The sequence below is a fragment of the Papio anubis genome, chromosome 20 (genome assembly GCF_008728515.1).
Source record: "Papio anubis isolate 15944 chromosome 20, Panubis1.0, whole genome shotgun sequence".
Lineage (NCBI taxonomy): Eukaryota > Metazoa > Chordata > Mammalia > Primates > Cercopithecidae > Papio > Papio anubis.
The window spans coordinates 6,867,490-6,888,267 of NC_044995.1; the positions used below are offsets into that span (position 1 = coordinate 6,867,490).

The window sequence follows — 20,778 nt, forward strand, 5'->3', positions numbered from 1 at the left end:
TTGTATTTTAGTAGAGACGGGGTTTCACTCTGTTGCCCAGGCTGGTCTGACACTCCTGAGCTCAGGCAATCTGCGCACCTCAGCCTCCCAAAGTGCTAGGATTACAGGCGAGAGCCACTGCGCCCAGCCTTCCAGTATGTACATTCTTATGATGAGTGAGTAGTGAACACTACCTTAAAACTTAGCTACGTTTACTGCATGTGTAAATGTATTGGGCCATATTTGAATTGCTATAAAGAAATACCTGAAGCTGGGTAATTTATAAAGAAGTTTAATTGAATCACAGTTCTGCAGGCTTTACAGGAAACATGGTGCTGGCATCTGCTCACCTTCTGAGGAAGCCTCAGGAATATTAAAATCACGGTGGAAGGAAAAGGGGGAGTGGGCATATCACATGGCAAGAATAGGAACAAGAGAGAGGGAGGTTCCATACACTTTTTCTTTTCTTTTCTTTTTTTTGAGACAGGGTCTCACTGTCAGCCAGGCTGGAGTGTACTGGCACAATCTTGGCTCACTGCAACCTCTGTCTCCTGGGTTCCAGCGATTCTCATGCTTCAGCCTCCTGAGTAGCTGGGATTACAGGCATGCATCACCATGCCTGGCTAAGTTTTGTATTTCAGGAGAGACAAGGTTTCACCATGTTGACCAGCCTGGTCTTGAACACCTGGCCACAAGTGATCTGCCCACTTCAACCTCCCTAAATGCTGGGATTACAGGCATGAGCCACCATGCCTGAACTGCCATACACTTTTAACCAACAAGATCTCAGCCGGGCTTGGTGACTCACGCCTATAATCCCAGCACTTTGGGAGGCTGAGGTAGACAGATCATGAGGTCAAGAAATTGAGACCATCCTGGCAAAAATGGTGAAAATCCGTCTCTACTAAAAATACAAAAATTAGTCAGGCGTGGTGGTGTGCGCATGTAGTACCAGCTACTCAGGGAAACTGAGGCAGGAGAATCACTTGAACCTGGGAGGCAGAGGTTGCAGTGAGCCGAGATCATGCCACTGCATTCCAGCCTGGTGACAGAGAGAGACTTCGTCTCAAAAAAACAAAACAAACAAACAAAAAAACAAGATCTCACCAGAACTCACTATCCCAAGAAGAGCAAAAACCAGGTGGTGCTAAACCACTCTTGAGAAATTCACTCCTGTGATCCAGTCATCTCCCACTAGGCCCCACCTCCAATACGGGGGATTAAAATTCCACATGAGGTTCAGACAGAAGCGTCAAATATACAAACTATACCTGTAAATGTGAATTATTTGAACCCAGAAGTTAGGAGAACATCTAAAGGCGTTTCCACATTGAGTTTTGTTGTAAGATTCTCTCCAGTATGTTTTGTCTGATGTTTAGTGAGGCCTGAGCGACTAATGAAAGATTTGCCACACTCATTACATTTATAAGGTTTTTCTCCAGAATGAATTATTTGGTGTTTGTTGAGGCAAGAAAACCGTCCAAAGGCCTTGCCACATTCAATACATTTGTATGGCTTCTCTCCAGTGTGATTTCTTTGATGGTACACCAGCTTTGACCTTTCAATAAAAGCTTTACCACATTCATTACATTTGTAAGGTTTGTCTCCAGTATGCATTTTCTGATGATTAACCAGAATTGAACGTACTCTAAAGGCTTTGCCACACTCATTACACATGTAAGGTTTCTCTCCAGTATGAATACTCCGATGGCGTGCTAGTGTTGATTGATGACGAAAGACCTTGCCACATTCATTACATTTGTAAGGTTTCTCTCCAGTATGAATTCTCCGATGCCTTGCAAGGTTCGAAGTGGAATTAAAGACCTGGCCACATTCAATACATTTGTATGGCATCTCTCCAGTATGCCTTCTCTGATGGTACGTCAGGCCTGTTATATGACTAAAAGTTCTACCACAATGGCTACATTTGTGTGGTTTCTCCCCAGTAGGATTTCTGTGATATCTTGCCAGTTTTGAACTTTGGATAAATGCCCCTCCAAACTCATTACAATTGTAAGGTTTCTCTCCAGTATGAATTATCAGATGTTTAGTGAGGCTTGATCGCTGAGTATAGGCTTTGCCACAATCATTACATTTGTAAGGTTTCTCTCCGGTATGAATTTTCCGATGACGTGCTAGGCATGAGTAGTAACTGAAGACCTTACCACATTCATTACATTGAAAAGGCTTCTCTCCAGTATGAATTCTCTTATGATTTGAAAGGTTTCCACTGTCATTGAAGACCTTGCCACACACATTACATTTGTAAGGTTTCTGCCCAGTATGAATTCTTAGATGACGTGCTAGGCATGAGTAGTTCCTGAAGACTGTGCCACATTCATTACACTGGAAAGGTTTCTCTCCCGTGTGTATTCTCTTATGGATTGAAAGGTTTCCACTGTAATTGAAGACCTTGCCACACACATTACATTTGTAAGGTTGCTCCCCAGTATGAATTCTTAAATGTCTTACAAGGCATGAATTTTCACTAAAGACCTTTCCACATTCACTGCATTGGTAACGTTTCTCTCTAGTATGAATTATCTTATGTCGAGTGAGTAATGACCCCTGTTTAAAGGCTTTGCCACATTTATCACATTTGTAAGGTTTCTCTCCAGTATGAATTCTCCGATGCCCCGCAAGATGTGAAGTCTGACTGAAGACCTTGCCACATTCATTGCATTTGTAAGGTTTCTCTCCAGTATGACTTCTCTGGTGCCTTGCAAGTTGTGAACGTTGACTGAAGACCTTGTCACATACATCACACGTATATGGTTTCTCTCCTGTATGGATTATCTGATGTGTAGTGAGGCTTGAGCTCCGTTTAAAGGTTTTGCCACACTCGCTACATTTGTAAGGTTTGTTTCCACTATGAACTGTCTGATGAGTTGCCAGGTTGGAACTTTGACTAAAGGACTTTCCACATATGTTGCATTTGTATGGTTTCTCTCCAGTGTGGATTCTCTGGTGATTTACAAGATTTGAATTCTGCCTAAAGACCTTGCCACATATGTCACATTGATATGGTTTCTCTCCTGTATGGATTATCTGATGTGTAGTGAGGCATGAGCCTTGTTTGAAGGTTTTCCCACACTCATTACATTTGTAAGGTTTCTCTCCAGTGTGAATCCTTTGATGTATTGCAAGGTTGTAACTTTGACTAAAGGACTTGCCACATTCATTACATTTGTATGGTTTCTCTCCGGTGTGACTTCTCCAGTGATTTACAAGATCAGAATTTTGTCTGAAGATCTTGCCACATACATCGCATTGACATGGCTTCCCCCTTGTATGGACTATCTGATGTATTGTTAGTAGTGAGCCCCGATGAAAGGCTTTGCCACATTCGTTGCATTTGTAAGGTTTCTCTGTAGTATGCACCATCTGATGGTTAATAAGACTTGAAGACACTCTAAAGGCTTTGCCACACTCATTACATATGTAAGGTTTTTCCGTAATGTGTGTTTTCTCAAGTTGGGTGGGTAATGACAGTTGCAAAAACTCATTCTCATATTTTTTAGAAATGTTGATTTGGACACTTGGAAGAATTCTTTGAAGTGGTGAGACTAGGGAACCATTATTAACTGTCTTCTCAGATTGGTTACATTCATAAATTTTCCCTTCAGTTTGAAATTTCTGCAGGTCAGTCAGATGTGAGTGAAAGCTTAATGGAAGCTGATTTTCAATACATTTGTTTTCTACATCCTCTTGACTATGTTGACCACTTTTACCAGTAAGATTGTTTTTATAGGTCATTGGCACTTCTTTATTATTTATTTCACCATCTTTCCATTGAAACTTAAGGTCCTGTAGATTTTTCTGGATTTCCCTTAAGTAAAAATTTTCAATATCATAACATTCATGTCTTTCCAGCATCACTGTTTGGAATTTTTCTCCTGTATTACTGTTTCCTATTGGTGGTAATTCCTTCGTCATACATTTAGGAAGGATACCTACAAAATATAATGAACATAGGGGTTTTTTTGTTGTTTTTTTGTTGTTGTTGTTGTTGCCCAGGCTGGAGCAGAGTGGCACAATCTTGGCTCACTGTGACCTCTACCTCCTGGGTTCAAACTATTCTTCTGCCTCAGCCTCCTGAGTAGCTGGGACTACAGGTGCATGCCACCACACCTGGCTAATTTTTGTATTTTTAGTAGAGGCAGGGTTTCACCATATTAGCCAGGCTGGTCTCGAACTCCTGACCTCGTGATCTGCCCACTTCGGCCTCCCAAAGTGCTGGGATTACAGGCATGAGTGAGCCACTGCACCTGGCTGAACATGGCTTTTACAAATAACTAGTATTATTTGTTTTTGTTTGTTTGTTTTTAAATAACTACTATTCATAAATATTTTATATTGAAAACATACTACACTAAAAGTAACGTTTATACTAGACAGTTACCAAACTTTACCACAGTGATCTTCTATTTTTACAAATAAAAAAGGAGTAGAATTCTTCAGTAAAGAAACACTAATCACATGTAATTCAAATTAATTTTAAGGAAGTCTAGTTTCAAACATTCAATGACCAAAAGACTCATGTTGTGCAAACATATATATTAGCACTAAAAGAAGTATTTTTCCACCATGCCCCCAAATCATACACCAACTGGCAGCAAACATATGGCTCTCTCAGAAGAAAAAACAGTTACATATATATTTACTTCATATTTATTGTGCACAAATAAATGTCAAATTACAGCTAAATATCAACAAGTTCAACTAATTAATGATCTATGTAAATGGCAAGCTAAATTATAAATCAAAAATAGTACTGGGAAAATGAGAAAGAATTTTTTGAAGTTATAAAACTAAGTTATTTTTCTGAATACTTATTATATAAGTATTAAACCTGTTCTAAAACTACCTATTTCTGGCTGGGTGTGGTGGCGCCCACCTGTAATCCCAGCTCTTGGAGGCCAAGGTGGGTGGATCACGGGGTAAGGAGTTTGAGACCAGCCTGGCCAACATGATGAAACTCTGTCTCTACTAAAAATACAAAAATTAGCTGGGCATGGTGGTGGGCACCTGTAATCCCAGCTACTCAGGAGGCTGAGGTAGGAGAATTGCTTGAACCCGGGAGACAGAGGTTGTAGTGAGCTGAGATTGCGCCACAGCATTCCAGTCTGGGTGACAGAGCAAGACTCTGTCTCGGAAAAACAAACTAACAAAAAACTATCTATTTCCATAAAAAAATAGACATTTGCAACACTAACAAGCAATGCAAGTCAGCTATATTGACTTATGTCTGCCAAAACTCATATGTTAGGGTCCTAATCCTCAATGTAGTATTATTTGGAGGAGTGAAAACTTTGGGAGGCAATTAGGTCAGCATGGTAGGTAGAATTTCAGGAACGGAATAGGAATTAGAATAGATGTGAAAAAGCTTTTGCTTTTTGCATGACAATCCTTCTGCCATGTGAGGACACAGAAAGAGTTAGCCATGATACACGAGGAAAAGGGCCCACACCAGGAACCAAAGTGACTGGCTCTGACATGTGGACTGCTCATCACCCAGATCTGTGAAAAGTGAATTTCTGTTGTTCAAACCACCCTATCTATGGTATCTGCTATACCTAGCCACATTAAGTTAAAGCTAATATGCCATCTCATTATAAACATGAAATAATGTTGATATACCTTATTAAACAAAGAGACTTCTGAGTCTTTACTGTAAAACATGCAATATTCCAAGCTAGCAAACAGCACTAACTTGTTTTAAAAAATCTTAAGATAAATTATCACTATTTTACAAATAAGGACAGTAAGTCTGCCCGCAGGATTTATGTATCTACACCCAAATTACAAAGAAAGTAAGACGTGAACCTGGGTTTCCAGTATCAAACATGTTTTTAAATAAAACTGGCCAAACAGGCAGTGCAGATAACTGGTCACCCAAATACCAAGAGTGTGGAAAGAAATACTTCGAGAGCTGGCCGGGCGCGGTGGTTCACGCCTGTAATCCCAGCACTTTGGGAGGCCAAGGCGGGTGGATCATGAGGTCAGGAGATCGAGACCATCCTGGCTAACACAGTGAAACTCCGTCTCTACTAAATATACAAAAAATTAGCCAAGTGTAGTGGTGAGCGCCTGTATTCCCAGCTACTCAGGAGGCTGAGGCAGGAGAATGGCGTGAACCCGGCAGGCGGAGCTTGCAGTGAGCCGAGATCGCGCCACTGCACACCAGCCTGGGTGACAGAGTAAGACTCCATCTCAAAAAAAGAAAAAAAACAGAAATACTTCAAGAGCCAAGGTGTGTTGCCAAAACATTATTCAGTCATCCTTCATGAATAACGGTATCTGAGTCATCATCCCCTGCACATATTGATGTAGCCAGTGTTCTCAGAAAGTTGTCAAGTGAATGAGTAGGCGTCGTCCCTTACACGCTGAGTGTAGCGTGGAAGGTGAGGGAGTTCTGCAATAATGGGAGCGTAAAATTAATACGCTAGTAAGTGACTGGGTAGTCCATCTGGACCAAAGTAATATGTTCAGAAGAGGAAGGGAGGAGGAAGGGCATGAGGGGAGGGGAAAGAGTTATGAGCATGGGGCAGCAGGGTTTGTGCTTGCAGAGCTGTGGGTATATACTTGCCTAAAGAATAGTTAAAATTCTGACTTTGGAAGAAAACAGAAAGACTTATTTAGAAGTAACGCAGTGACTCACATCTGTAATCCTAGCAATTTGGCAGGCCAAGGTGGGCAGACTGCTGAGCTCATGAGTTTGAGACCATCCTGGGTGAAACCCCATCACTACTAAAATACAAAAAATTAGCCGGGTGTGGTGGTGTGAGCCTGTAGTCCCAGCTACTCAGGAGGCTGAGGTAGGAGAATTGCTTGAACTCGGGAGGCGGAGGTTGCAGTGAGCTGAGTTCATGCCACTGCACTCCAGCCTGGGCGACTGTGGGCGGCAAGCCACCCAGGTGCCGAGGTAAGAGACTGAGGGCACGAGCTGTTTCAGTATAATAAAATACACAAAATAACAAGAGTTATACTAGATATAGATCACAGATATAATTATATGTAAGTATCACTAATCATTAGTTTGTAGTAATTACTCTTTATGCAAATATTATAATAATCCTCGCTCTACAATCATAACCTAGGAAAAGCCAGGCCATACAGAGATAGGAGCTGAAGGGACATGGTGAGAAGTGACCAGAAGACAAGAGTGTGAGCCTTCTGTCACACCCTGACAGGGCCACTACAGGGCTCCTTGGTCTAGCGGTAACGCCAGCGTGTGGGAAGACGCCCATTGCCAAGAGGACTGTGGCCTAGTAGTAGCGTCAGTGCCAAGGAAAAACACCCGCTACCTTTCCCCGGGGGAGTTTAGAGAAGACTCTACTCCACCACCTCTTGTGGAGGGCTTGACATCAGTCAGGCCCACTCGCAGTTATCCGGAGGCCTAACCATCTCCCTGTGATGCTGTGTCTCAGTGGTCACCCTCCTGGTCCACTTTCATGTTCCATCCTGTATACCTGGCTCTGCCTTTTAGATAGCAGTAGCAAAATTAGTGAAAGTACTAAAAGTCTCTAATATATAGAGACTATACATCAGAAATAATGGCGTAAGCTGTCTGCTGTCTCTCTCTCTCTGCCTCGGCTGCCAAACAGGGAAGGGCCCGCTGTCCAGCGGACACGTGACCCACGTGACCTTACCTATCATTGGAGATGGCTCACACTCCTTACCCTGCCCTCTTGTCTTGTATCCAATAAACAACAGCACAGCCTGGCATTCGGGGCCACTACGGGTCTCCGCGTCTTGGTGGTCGTGGTCCCCTGGGCCCAGCTGTCTTTTCTTTTATCTCTTTGTCTTGTGTCTTTATTTCTACGATCTCTCGTCTCTGCACATGGGGAGAAAAACCCACCGACCCTGTGGGACTAGTCCCTACAGGTGACAAAGCTAGACTCTGTCTCCATTAAAAAAAAAAAAAAAAAAAAGTAGCATTATACTGACTAATACTTAAATATGGGAATTATACTATGGGCACAGGACAACAAGGGAAGATATTCCAAAAGGAGGTAGTGTGATGATATGGGAAGTGAAAGTCCAGATGCAGCATTATGAAGCTTTTTATCTGTGAGTCAACAAGGCTTCAGTTTCAGTCAAATGATGGATAGGGCTCCCAAGAGAGAAAACACAAAAATGCACAAGGGCAGATCTTAACTTCTAGAGCAAAATTATGCTTACCCAGGAAGACCAGGTTCCTGTAGTTCTCCAACATCACATCCCAGTACAAAGCTTTCTGCACAGGGTCCAGGGATTTCCACTCCTCCTGAGAGAATTCTATGGCTACATCTCTGAATGTCAAAGGTCCCTGAAAAGAAAAACACATTTCAACAAGGAGCAATGGGAGAGCTCTTATCTATATATAAAATGACAAGAGGAGAGAACTGTCACATCAATTTGATTGAAGTGTGTGTTTTCACATATCCACACAAAGCATCTGTGAGAAAGTCATGTGTCCCTAATTTTAGCTTGTTATAAAATTCAACAGGAGATTATGATATCCTGTAAATCAGTGTACACTTCTCATTTTTGTGTACAATGCAAGAAATACACAAAGAAATGAATAAGTGGTTATGTGTATAAATGTTAGATATTATGTTCAATATATCAACTGAGTGTCCAGATGAGCTAGTGTAAGAGTTGTGTCTTCGAGATGACAATGTCCATAGCAGCTTTAAAGAAAGGTCAGAAACTAAAAACTGTGATGACCAGAGCAACAGCAATGACTACAGTTCTGGAACACTCCCCATGTGCTGGGCATTACTCCAAATGCTTTACATGTTCTAATTCAAATAACAACATAATAGAGAGATTTTTTTCCCATGTTACTACGAGACAACTATGTCACAGAAAATGCTAAAAAGTCACCTAGGTCAACAACCTAAAAATGGCAGAGCAGGCATCTGAACCCAGATGTCTGAGAATGAGTCTTGAATCAAAAGAAACAAACAGTTAAATTATCGTGACGGTAGGTCCTAGTCTCTCTGTGCTGCTGTACCGAGTAAAATGGACTGGGTAATTTATGAACAATAGAAATGTATTTCTCATGATTCTGCTGGCTGGGATATCCAAGATCAAGGTGCCAGCAGGACTGATGTCTGGTGAGGGATGATCCCTGCTTCCAAGATGATCTTGTTGCTTCGTAGGGGACGAATGCTGTGTCCCCCACATGACAGAAGGGACAGAAGGGCCAAAAAGTAGTGAACTCCGTAGAATAAGCCTTTTGATATATCATTGACGAGAACACCATACCCACTGATAAAGGCCGACTTCTAGTGACCCAATCTCCTCCTAAAGGCCATGCCTCATAATATTTAAAGATTGGGCACTGGGGATTAAGTTTCAACATGAATTGCAGAGGAGGAAAAAAAAAACTCAGACCATAGCATTCCATCCCTGGCACCCAAAATTGATGTACTTCTCACAGACAAAATACATTCTATCCCAATGGCTCCCAAAGCCTTATTTCTACAACCAATTCAAAAGCCTATAGTCTAGAGCTGTACCTAACTATAATCTAAATCAGATATGGGTGAGACTCAAAAGTGCATTTCATCCGAAGGCAAACTGCTCTCTAGTTGTGAACCTATGAAATCAAATGAGTTATGTGCTTCCAAAATACAATGGTGGGGCAGACACAGGTTAGATATTTCAATTCCAAAAGAGAGAAGCAGGAAACAAGGGGTAGCTGTTCCCATGTGAGGCTGAAACCCAACAGAGCACATACATTAAATACTAAGGCTTGACAATAATCTCTGACTCCATGTCCCACCTTCCAGACATCCTGGAGTAGAGGTTGGGTCCCAACATCCTGGGGATCCCTGTCTCACTGGTTTTGTTGAGATCACCCCACATGGACGTTCTCACAGTGCCTGCAGCTCTCCTGAGCTGGAATCACATACCGGTGACTCTACAGTTTTGGGGTCTCATCGGTGGCCCTGCTCCCAGGGCTTTACTGGACCTTATCCTAACAAGGACTCTGAAGTTGGCCCTGCCTCCACAGCTAGAACTGAGCATTGCCCTAGTAGGGACTTCCAGGGACAGCCTCACTCCTACGGCATTTCTATGCCTAGGCTCCAAGGATCTCTGAGGCATTCTTTGAAATCTAGATGGAAGTAGCCATGAGTCCACATCTCATGCCCTCTGCACACTTTTAGTTACCACTGTGTTCATGTTGCCAAGGTTTACGGTTTGTGTGTTGTAACCGACCTCGATCCCTGGTGGACTGAACAAAAGGGGCAAACACGGGAACAAAAGACAAAGACAAAAGAGTATATTTGGAAGAAGGGGTCGGGGGCACCTTGCCTCTAGTGGACAAAGGCCCTAAGCTTTTTCAGCCCTCCAAATTTATTAGGTCAAAGAGATAACCAAAAGGGGCGGTGATTGTCGGTAACTGTCAGTCAGTCCTTTGGATCACAGCAGGCTTGCAAGACTGCATCATTTGACCAATAAGCACTAGATTTCCCAGAGATAACTTCAAGGAGCCCAGCGCCAGGGAGTGATGGCCCTCAGCAAACTTGGTGGCAGGCGCAGTCGTGAGTTTGCTCACATCCTGCATTCATGATAAACAGTTTGCTGTTTGATCATATAGCCTCCAGTGGAATGCTGAGTTGATCACGATCCCTTTGGCCTTTTTGGCTCCCAACAGTGTGTGCCCTCTGGAGTGGTGGCTGGTCTGCACCTGGTCCCACGTCAGCCACAGATGGGGTAGCTAAGGACCTCTGCTCTGAAATACAGAGATCACAGATCTGAGGTATCGGAGTTCGCATGTCCAAAGGGCACCCCGGGCCACTCCCTTGAAACTATTCTGCCCTCAAGGCCCTGGCACTCTGAACCTACAATGGGCACAGCAGTCTCAAAGATCTCTAAAATGCCTTTGGGATGATTCTCCCATTGTCTCAATAATCAGATCCTGGCTTACTTCTATCCATACTAATCTCCTTGTCCAAGGCCACTTGGCTACACCCCTCTTGGTTTTCTCTCCTAAATACACTTTTAATTCTTTACATGGCCAGGCTGAGAATTTTCCAAATCTTTACATTGGGCTTTGAAAACAAATTGTTTTTAATTCATTTTTCTCTCCTCCCATTTTCCTATAAACAGTTCAGAGAAGCCATGCAGCAACCTGTACAATTTGCTTTGAGAGTGTTTCTGCCAAACATCTTAGTTCATCACTCTTAAATTCTGCTTTCCACAGCCTGGGTGCAGTGGTTCACTCCTGTAATCCCAGCACTTTGGGAGGCTTAGGTAGGCGGATCACGAGGTCGAGAGATCGAAACCATCCTGGCCAACGTGGTAAAACCCTGTCTCTACTAAAAATTCAAGATGAGATTTGGGTGGAGACACAACCAAAGCCATATCAACTCGTTTCTGTCTTGCCTGAATATAATGACTGAAAGGAACAGGATGAAAGGTTAGGGGCCACTGCAAAAAAAGATGATTGACATAAACCAGTGTGTGCAGTGACACATAAAGACACTAGGTAAGATCTAGTACCATAGCTGACTGCAGCACAAGAGTCCTCAATAGCACAGACAGATAACAGGGGAGCTTCTGAGTAGAAACCAGCAAACCTCTTCAATTAGGAGATGACAAGCAAAGGCCCAGAGAGGGCACAATCCCCAGTTAGAAAATTATCATTCTGTGTGTGTTGTTGTTGTAGTAGTTGTTTTAGATGGATCATTCTACTGAACTCCAGCCTGGGCAATACAGTAAAACCCTTCCACAAAAAAAGAAAAGAAAAAGAAAAGGAAGAAAGAGAGAGGAAGAGAGAGGAGGAGGGAGAAGAGAGGGCAGGGGCTCAAGCCTGTAATCCCAGCACTTTGGGAGGGGCAGGATGGATCAAGATCAGGAGAATCGAGACCATCCTAAAGCGAACACAGTGAAACCAAATCTCTAAGAAATAAAAAAAAAATAACCCGAGGCCGAGATGGTGAGCGCCTGAGTCAGCTACTCGGGGAGGCTGGGAGGCGAGGAGAATGAAGTCCAGCCAGGAGGCCAGGGCTTGCAGTGAGCTGAGATCCGGCCACTGCCTCCAACCTAGGCTACAAGAGACTCCGTCTCAAAAGAGAAGGAAGAAAAGAAGTAGGAAACGAAAGAGAAATGGCCAGGTGCAGTGGGCTCATGCCTATAATCCTGCTTGCTTTGGGGGGAACAGAGGAGGGCAAATCCACCTGAGGTGGGAGTTGGGACCAGCCATCAACATAGTGAAATCGAATTTCTATAAAATACAAAAAATTAATAGGCATGGTGGTGCGTGCTTGTAATCCTTCTCAGGAGACAAAATTAGAAGAATCTTAAGACAGAGGCCGGAGATTATGGATTATGAATCCAGCATATCGCACTCCAGCCTGGACAACAAGAGTGAAACTCTGTCTCAAAAAAAAAAAAAAAAAAAGAGAGAGAGAGAAAGAAAGAAAGAAGGAAGGAAGGAGGGAGGGAGGGAGGGAGGGAGGGAGAGACAGAGAAAGAGAGAGAAAGACAGACTAAAGCTAAAAATAGAGTAACTGAGTTGAAATAGTCACTAGATGAGTTCAACAGAGCTGACTTAGGCAGAAGAAGGAAGTGGTGAACTCAAAGGGGATTTTGACAGGGAGAGAAACAAAAACTACAAAAAACAAAACAAAATGAGGAGAGCATAAGGGGCTCATGGCAAACCATCAAGCACCGAGAACATATGTATTCTGGGAGTCCAATAAATAATGTGAATATATCTAACATTACTTAAGTGTAAGTAAACAAACAAGCTTTACTGAAAGGCATAATATAATCAAAGGCTGGGTTCCATGTCTCATGCCTGTAATCCCAGCACTTCTGGAGGCTAAGGCAAGCAGATCACTTGAGGTCAGTTTGAGTGGTCAACATGGTGAAACCTCCTCTCTCCTAAAAATACAAAAAAATTAGCTGGGTGTGGTGGTGAGTGCCTATAGTCCCAGCTGCTCAGAAAGCTGAGGCAGGAGGATCCCTTAAACCTGGGAGGCGGAGGTTGCAGTCAACCCAGATCATGCCACTGCACTGCAGCCTGGGCAACGGAGCCAGACTTCATCACCAAAAAATAAGATTCACGCAAAGAAAATGTCAGCAAGAAAACCTTAGATCTAAAAGAAACATAGTATTTTATAATCACACTGTGAGCCAGGCCTTCCAGAAAAACATAAAGCAAACATTTATTTATTTTTGCTTTTGTGGTATGCCATCCTAAAAGAGGCACTCACTCTTCGTTTTTTTTTTTTTTTTTTTTTTGAGACGGAGTCTCGCTCTGTCACCTAGGCTGGAGTGCAGTGATGCAATCTCAGCTCACTGCAAGCTCCGCCTCCCGGGTTCACGCCATTCTCCTGCCTCAGCCTCCCGAGTAGCTGGGACTACAGGCGCCCACCACCTCGCCCGGTTAGTTTTTTGTACTTTTTAGTAGAGACGGGGTTTCACCGTGTTAGCCAGGATGGACTCGATCTCCTGATCTCGTGATCCGCCCGTCTCGGCCTCCCAGAGTGCTGGGATTACAGGCTTGAGCCACCGCGCCCGGCCGAGGCACTCACTCTTTAAACTGCCCAACCCGGAGGAAACTTCAGACATCTGTGGTGAAGATAGCATGCATACAGGCAGCCACGGTGACATTCTTTGTAAAACAGTAAAAGAAAAACGGTAAAAAAGAAAAAAGAAAACCGGTAAAAAAAAAAAAAGCGAAAAACGGTAAAAGACCCATACGTCTTCATCTAGGGATTGTTCCAAAGAGGATGCAAAACAAACTATTAGTGTTTATTAACATAAAAATATGTACACTTCAAAACCTGCAAAATAAAATTTCACAGCAGAACATTCACTGAAGAATTGTTTTCTGAAATCTCATGATGACATGTAAATGCAACTCGACACCTCTCACTGACTCTTGCCACAGAACCTACAACAGTAGCTCCCCATGGAAACATGAGGGATAGTGGATGATGTGATAGCGAAAGGAAACTGGGTTTCCCCAGGTTGGACACTTGAAAGAGTGATCACTTCCTCCAGGATGGTGCATTTCCTGCTTTGCTAGATCTGGCAAGATTCCCCACTACCCTGAGCTGCAAAGGGACCCTCTCCCACCAACATCACATCAGATTTCCCACTCATTTAAACAAAACCTGCTACTATGTTTCTTTTAGATTTTGAAGATCTAGGGAAAATGACAACTCTCTATTTCCATTTCATTATTTTGTAGAAATCAAAATAAAATAATCCTCATTCATTGCGCAATTTTTTTTTTCTGCATTCTAGGAGCCATTTCATATTCTGTAGTTAAATTTCTGGAATATATATGCCTTAATGTTCTTTTTTTATTTTTATTATTTTTTTTTTTTTGGAGACAGAGTCTAGCTCTGTCGCCCATGCTGTAGTGCAATGGTGCGATCTCAGCTCACTACAACCTCTGCCTCCTGGGTTCAAGGGATTCTCCTGCCTCAGCCTCCCAAGTAGGTGGAACTACAGGCATGTGCCACCATGCCGAGCTAATTTTTGCATTTTTAGCAGAGATGGGGTTGGCCAGGCTGGTCTCTAACTCATGACCTCGTGATCCGCCTGCCTTGGCTTTCCAAAGTGCTGGGATTACAGGCATGAGCCACTGCGCCTAGTCAATGTCCTTTTTTTATTTTTATTTTTATTTTTATTTTTATTTTTTTTGAGACAGAGTCTCGCTCTGTCGCCCAGGCTGGAGTGCAGTTGCCGGATCTCAGCTCACTGCAAGCTCCGCCTCCCGGGTTCACGCCATTCTCCTGCCTCAGCCTCCCGAGTAGCTGGGACTACAGGCGCCCGCCACCTCGCCTGGCTAGTTTTTTGTATTTTTTTTAGTAGAGACGGGGTTTCACTGTGTTAGCCAGGATGGTCTCGATCTCCTGACCTCGTGATCCGCCCGTCTCGGCCTCCCAAAGTGCTGGGATTACAGGCTTGAGCCACCACGCCCGGCCCAATGTCCTTTGTTTAGATTATAAATTTTTTTTAGCATAAAACTGAAACGTTTCCTTGATGTCCCATGTTTTATGTTTGCTCATAAATTTTATGGTGTATGTAAGGTATACAACATGATATTACAGTACAGATAGTAAAAAAGTCACTATAGTTTAACACGTTAACATATCCATCATCTCACAGGTACCCTTTGTTTTTTTTTTTTGACACGGAGTATCGCTCTGTCGCTGAGGCTGGAGTGCAGTGGTGTGATCTCCACTCACTGCAACCTCTGCCCCGGGGTTCAAGCAATTCTCTGCCTCAGCCTCCCAAGTAGCTGGGATTACAGGCACCTGCCACCATGCCTGGCTAATTTTTGTATTTTTAGTAGAGACAGGGTTTCCCCATCTTGGCCAGCCTGGTCTTGAACTCCTGACCTCTTGATCCACCTGCCTCAGCCTCCCAAAGTGCTGGGATTACAGGCGTGAGCCACCATGCCTGGCCCAGTACCCTTTTCTTTTTTTTTTTGACAAGAACAGTTCAAATCTAACATAGCATGAATTACATATATAATAAAATATTATTTTCCTGTCGTCTTCATGTTATGCCACCTTTTTAATGCCTAAACTGCATCTCTGCTTGGATTTTACTGCAAATAAATACATTATGCAATGTTTAAAATAAAAGAAATATGATGTTCAGTAATAATTGGTGGAATGAGAGAATTTGGCTCCATCGTCTCTAATAACAAAGAAGTTCTGCTCCTACATCTGAGCAAAATTATAACCTTTTTAGATAAAACAACTGCTACTAGGAGGCCCAGCATGAACACCACAGTCTCTGTAGGATGGATATGCTGACAATGGCTAAATGAATCTGACATTCAGGTTGATTTTATATTTTAAAATCAATGATAGGCCGGACACAGTGGCTCATGCCTGTAATCCCAGCATTTTGGGAGGCCGAGGTGGGCGGATCACCTGAGGTTGGGAGTTCAAGACCAGCCTGACCAACATGGTGAAACGCCATCTCTACTAAAAATACAAAAATTAGTCAGTCGTGGTGGCACGTGCCTGTAATCCCAGCTACATAGGAGGCTGAGGCACGAGAATCACTTGAACCAGGGAGGTGAAGGTTGCAGTGAGCCGAGATCGCACCATTGCACTCCAGCCTGGGCAACAAGAACGAAACTCCGTCTCAAAAAAAAAAAAAAAAAAAAATGATAAAATAAAACACCCTTTATCACTGATGCGTGTATCTAATTGTCCATTCCATTCCCAGTCATTAAGATTTTGAAGTTAGAAACAGTGACTCATTCATACAGCTTCAAATGTAGTATAAAATTAGGCAGAAAAGATCTCCCCTGACACACTCTTTTCCAGAATTGATGAGGTATTGTGCACATTAATATGTGCCTTCTGCATGCAGCTTCTCTACTTCTGGTCTACAGAGAGCTGACTGCATCCTGATTTTGCCTCTAAACAATCTCTGCTACCAATAGCTCTGACACTGTGGGGCTCATACCCTGTCTCCATCCATGTCTGGGTGTGAGCCGCTCCCAGGACCATGCCCAGTGGAGCCTCTTCCCAAGTTAATGTCACTGGGTCTCGGTGAGATAGAATCTAAGTGAGATGAGAGAAACTGAGGGAAGGCATGGGTGAATGGCAGTAAACACGTCAGGCAGGATGCTTCAGACTCAGAGAAGATTCGCAACTCCAATGCATCGCATTTCAAAAAGGAAGGAGACAGAATGATCCACTAAGAATATCATTTTACCTGTGTAAGAGCCATCCCTGACTCCTTTTCTTTCCTCTTCTTCCTCTTCTGGGCTGCTCTCTCAGTCAGTATAATTACTTCTTTACAAGTCAAATCTGAAAGTGAAAAATCTGTCATTCAATGCTTGGAAACAACACATTCCTTTCTGTGCTACAACCATGCCCACAGGAAAGACCTCAGCATGTGGAGAGACAGCCCACTGCACCAGGGGGATGCAAGGATAATAAATTCCTAAACAAAGACCAAGTGGCCTGGCATGGTGGCTCACGCCTATAATCCCAGCATTTTAGGAGGCAGAGGCGGGCAGATCAACTGAGGTCAGGAGTTTGAGAGCATCCTGGACAACATAGTGAAACCCCGTCTCTACTAAAAATACAAAAATTAGCTGGGCGTGGTGGCAGGTGCCTGTAGTCCCAGCTACTCGGGAGGCTGAGGCAGGAGAATGGTGTGAACCCGGGAGGCGGAGCTTGCAGTGAGCCAAGATCGCGCCACTGCACTCCAGCCTGGGCGACAGAGCGAGACTCCGTCTCAAAAAATAAATAAATAAAGGAACTACAAAGAAAAAAGTAGGCTGGGCGCAGTGGCTCATGCCTGTAATCCCAGCACTTTAGGAGGCCAAGGCCAGTGGATCACCTGAGTTTGGGAGTTTGAGACCAGCCTGACCAATATGGAGAAACTCCATCTCTACTAAAAATACAAAATTAGCCAGGCGTAGTGGCACATACCTGTAATCCCAGGTACTTGGGAGGCTGAGGTAGGAGAATTGCTTGAACCTGGGAGGCAGAGACTGCAGTGAGCCGAGATGGCTCCATTGCACTCCAGCCTGGGCAACAAGAGTGAAACTCCGTCTCAAACAAAAAAAAGAAAAAACAAAAAAGAAAATCCATTACAAAAAAATAAGACTCTCAACACTCCTACAAAGACATACCTTGTAGGCCTGATGTGGTGGCTTCCCATCTGTAATCACAGCACTCTGAAAGGCTGAGGCAGAAGGACTGCTTGAGCCCGGGTGGTTGAGGCTGCAGTGAGCAGAGATCATGGCACTGTACTCTAGTCTGACAGAGCAAGACCCTGTTTCAGAAAAGAAAACAACAACAACAACAACAACAACAACAACAAAGACATACCTTGTAGTGAGAGTGACAGTCATTTATTGCCCCATTTCTCATTCACTGTATCCTCTACTCTATCCCAGGGAAGAAAAGAGATACCACAAATGACTGAATTTAAATGCCCTCTGGCTAAACAGAAATTCTAAATATCTTTTGATACAAATAAATACAAAATGCACAAGCCTTACAGAAAAGAGTGGTAATTTTCATCCTCATGATTACAATTTAAAGAAAAAAATTTTAGAGTGTAAAGTCACAAATCAGAATATTACAACCACCATCCATATCCAATCAACTCATCACTCATCTGGATAGGGTCCTCTCCCACTTTCTTCACTGCTACGTGTTTCCCTCTCGCATGCTGCATCTTTCCTCCCCTTTTCTGTTCTTCTCCTCTTTTATGTCTGTTCTGCCCAATAGTCGGCAACTTACTTCACCTCTTGGAACTCTTCCTCCCCAATCTTTCTGATTGTCCCCAATGTCCACGTATTTCTGCCTCTTTTTCCCCATCTAAGCTCCCTCTCTGCTCTTCTTGTTAAAACTCCCTCTTACCTGTTACAGCTCCTTTGTTCCCACTCTCTAGCACCCCCAACTTCCTAGGCTTCCTCCCTGCTGCGGCTCTCTCTCTACTCTGCTTGTCACCCACTGCCCTCTCTTTCAGTTCCAGCACCACGTAGTTCTGTCGGCTGCGGTTCCAACTCTTTTACCTTCTCCCCACTGTCTGTCTGCAGTGCCTCCTCCTTTGCCGCCCCACTCTATTTTGCTGCCCTTCATCTCTCTGAAGGTCCCCTTTTTTTTTCTAAATGTCTCTATGTGCTTTTCGCCCCCTGCTTCTTTCTCCATTCGTTCTCTTTCACTCTTGCTATCTCTGCAAATCCCTAAATTATCATCCATTTTGCCGTGTATTTATGGGTCTCCCTCATTCTCTTCGGTTTTTCCTTTTGCTTCGTCGTTCCCTGTCTTTTCCTCTCCTGATCCCTCTCACCCACACATTCAGTAGGACAGGGGAGGAATAAGATGCCCACCTCCCGGAAGAGCACATTTTCCAGTGGAGTAAAATTTGGGAAGGAAGAACACTGGGTATCACAAGACAGACTCAGGTCACCTGCCCCAACGGGGGGATCAGGAAAAGCAGTGGCTGTGAAGGGGAAGCCTGGGGAGCGGAAGGACCCGGCGTGAGGAGGATACTAGGTGGCGCGGGGGACGATGTCTCAGGACTGGGAGGTTCTGCAGAATCCCAGGACCTGGGAGGGGAAGAGGCTCCTTCAGGAGCCGGACGGCGGGCGCTCCCCTCCAGGGGCTGACGAGGGAGGAACTCGGGGGTCGCGACGAGTGGGAATCCACCTCCCGAGTGAGGGCTCGACTTGGTGCAGGGCCGAAGCAGAGGTCAGTAAGGGTTTTAAGCAGGAACACGACCTGAGTGGGGTTGTCTACGTGGTCCTAAGGCAGAAAGGCAGGGAGCAAGGAACAGCCGCAGAGAGATTTTTAAACCGAAAGGAAAGCAATTATCAGACTTACTTGGGGCGAAGGGGCTGTTGCTGGTATTTTAAGGTCCGTAGCGATCCCCAGGAAACGGGTATAGACAAGGGAAGACCGCCAAGTGCACGTTGGATTCACGTAGACCCGGCGAAGCAAATGTTTAGTCCAGGTAGACGGAAACTGACGCGCAGCGCTGTGACGGTTTCCCCGCGCGATCTGCTTCCGGGTGTGCAGGAAGCTTCACGAGAGGAGAAAAAAAGACTAAGAAGCCTGGGGCGGGGGAGGGTCCTGGGTGGGGTGCGACCCGCTAGGGAAGGGGCAGAAAGACGGACCTGATTTGGGAACCCTGAAAGGGTGGGGCAGGCTCATGCGGTAGTGGGCGGGGCCAGGCGGGCCAGGCGGGACGGGCGGTGTGGGCGGGACCTGTTTGGTGGGCGGGGTCTGTTATTCCCTCTGCCTTCAGCCCACCGAGTCTTTGTTCTCCTGATTTGGGAGTATTGGTGACTGTTTCTTGTCCTGTGAAGCAGTGTTGCTTCTTGCCTATTTTAAGTTAATGTTTTAGACTTTAAGGTCAAAGGTTTAAAGTTGTGGTCCACTTCTGTTGGAAACTAAGATGTTTTCTTCTTGTCAAGTTGAACTGACAGGTCAAAATCGATTTTTGCGAGTCTGGTGGACTCCATCGGGTCTTGCCAGTGAGGCTGAAGCCAGTAAGGCTGAAGTTACTCAGTAGTCAGGGAACTAGGCTATCCGTGAAGATTTGATGTGCAGCCGTGGCTGGATCCAGGAACCTGGAAGACATTATGCCAAGCGAATTGTGCTAGACACAGACAAATCCTGCATGCGTTTACTTACATGTGCAATCTACAAACATCAAAATCACAGTCACAGAGTAGAAGGGTGGTTTCCAGGGCTGACCGTCTATCCTATGCCTGTCCCACCGTTGTATTTTGGAAGCAAAATAACTTCTTTGGCTTCACAGTTACACAGCTGGACAGAAATTTTGCCTCAGGATGAACCACACTTTGAGTCTCACCCATATGTGATTCCGATAATATTTGGGTGATATTTGGGCCTTAGAGTTTGATACTGAAATGGATTAAGACTTTTGAAATGGGCCGGGAGCAGTGGCTCTGGCCTGTAATCCCAGCTCTTTGGGAGGCCAAGGTGGAAGGATTGCTTGAGCTCAAGAGTTCAAGACCAACCTGGGGCAACATAGACCCTTGTCTCTACAAAAAATAGAAAAATCAGCCAGGCATGGTGGCTCATGCCTATAGTCACAGCTACTTGGGAGGCTGAGGTGGGAGGATCTCTTGAGCCCAAGGGGTCAAGGCTGCAATGAGTTGTCACTGCATCTGGGCAACAGAGTGATTTGTCTCAAAAAATAATAATAATAAGATTTTTGAGATGTTAGGATGGGGGTGAAGGGATCTTGCATGTGAGAAGGACATGAATTTTGGGAGTCCAGAGTACAGAATGTTATGAGCTGAATCACGTCCCTAAAAAGTCATTG

At 44.3% G+C, this 20,778-nt stretch overlaps 1 protein-coding gene across 5 annotated transcripts; it reads right to left on the bottom strand.

Annotated features, from left to right (window-relative positions):
• Positions 1–495: 495 nt before the first annotated feature.
• Positions 496–19,655, bottom strand: ZNF836 (zinc finger protein 836). 5 transcript variants are annotated; one of them, XM_017952960.3, is made up of 6 exons: positions 19,601–19,645; positions 19,308–19,506; positions 17,606–17,748; positions 16,678–16,772; positions 8,164–8,290; positions 981–3,932 (listed from the first exon to the last, which is right to left on the bottom strand). In XM_017952960.3, exons 4-6 carry the CDS (start codon positions 16,690–16,692, stop codon positions 1,264–1,266), a joined length of 2,811 nt encoding a protein of 936 aa, XP_017808449.1. In that variant the 5' UTR covers positions 16,693–16,772; positions 17,606–17,748; positions 19,308–19,506; positions 19,601–19,645; the 3' UTR covers positions 981–1,263. The 5 variants fall into 5 exon arrangements, with proteins under 5 accessions (XP_003916089.1, XP_017808449.1, XP_031516037.1 ...); XM_031660177.1 differs by having other exon boundaries at positions 17,606–17,696; positions 19,601–19,639; XM_003916040.4 differs by having other exon boundaries at positions 496–3,932; positions 19,308–19,655.
• Positions 19,656–20,778: the final 1,123 nt, after the last annotated feature.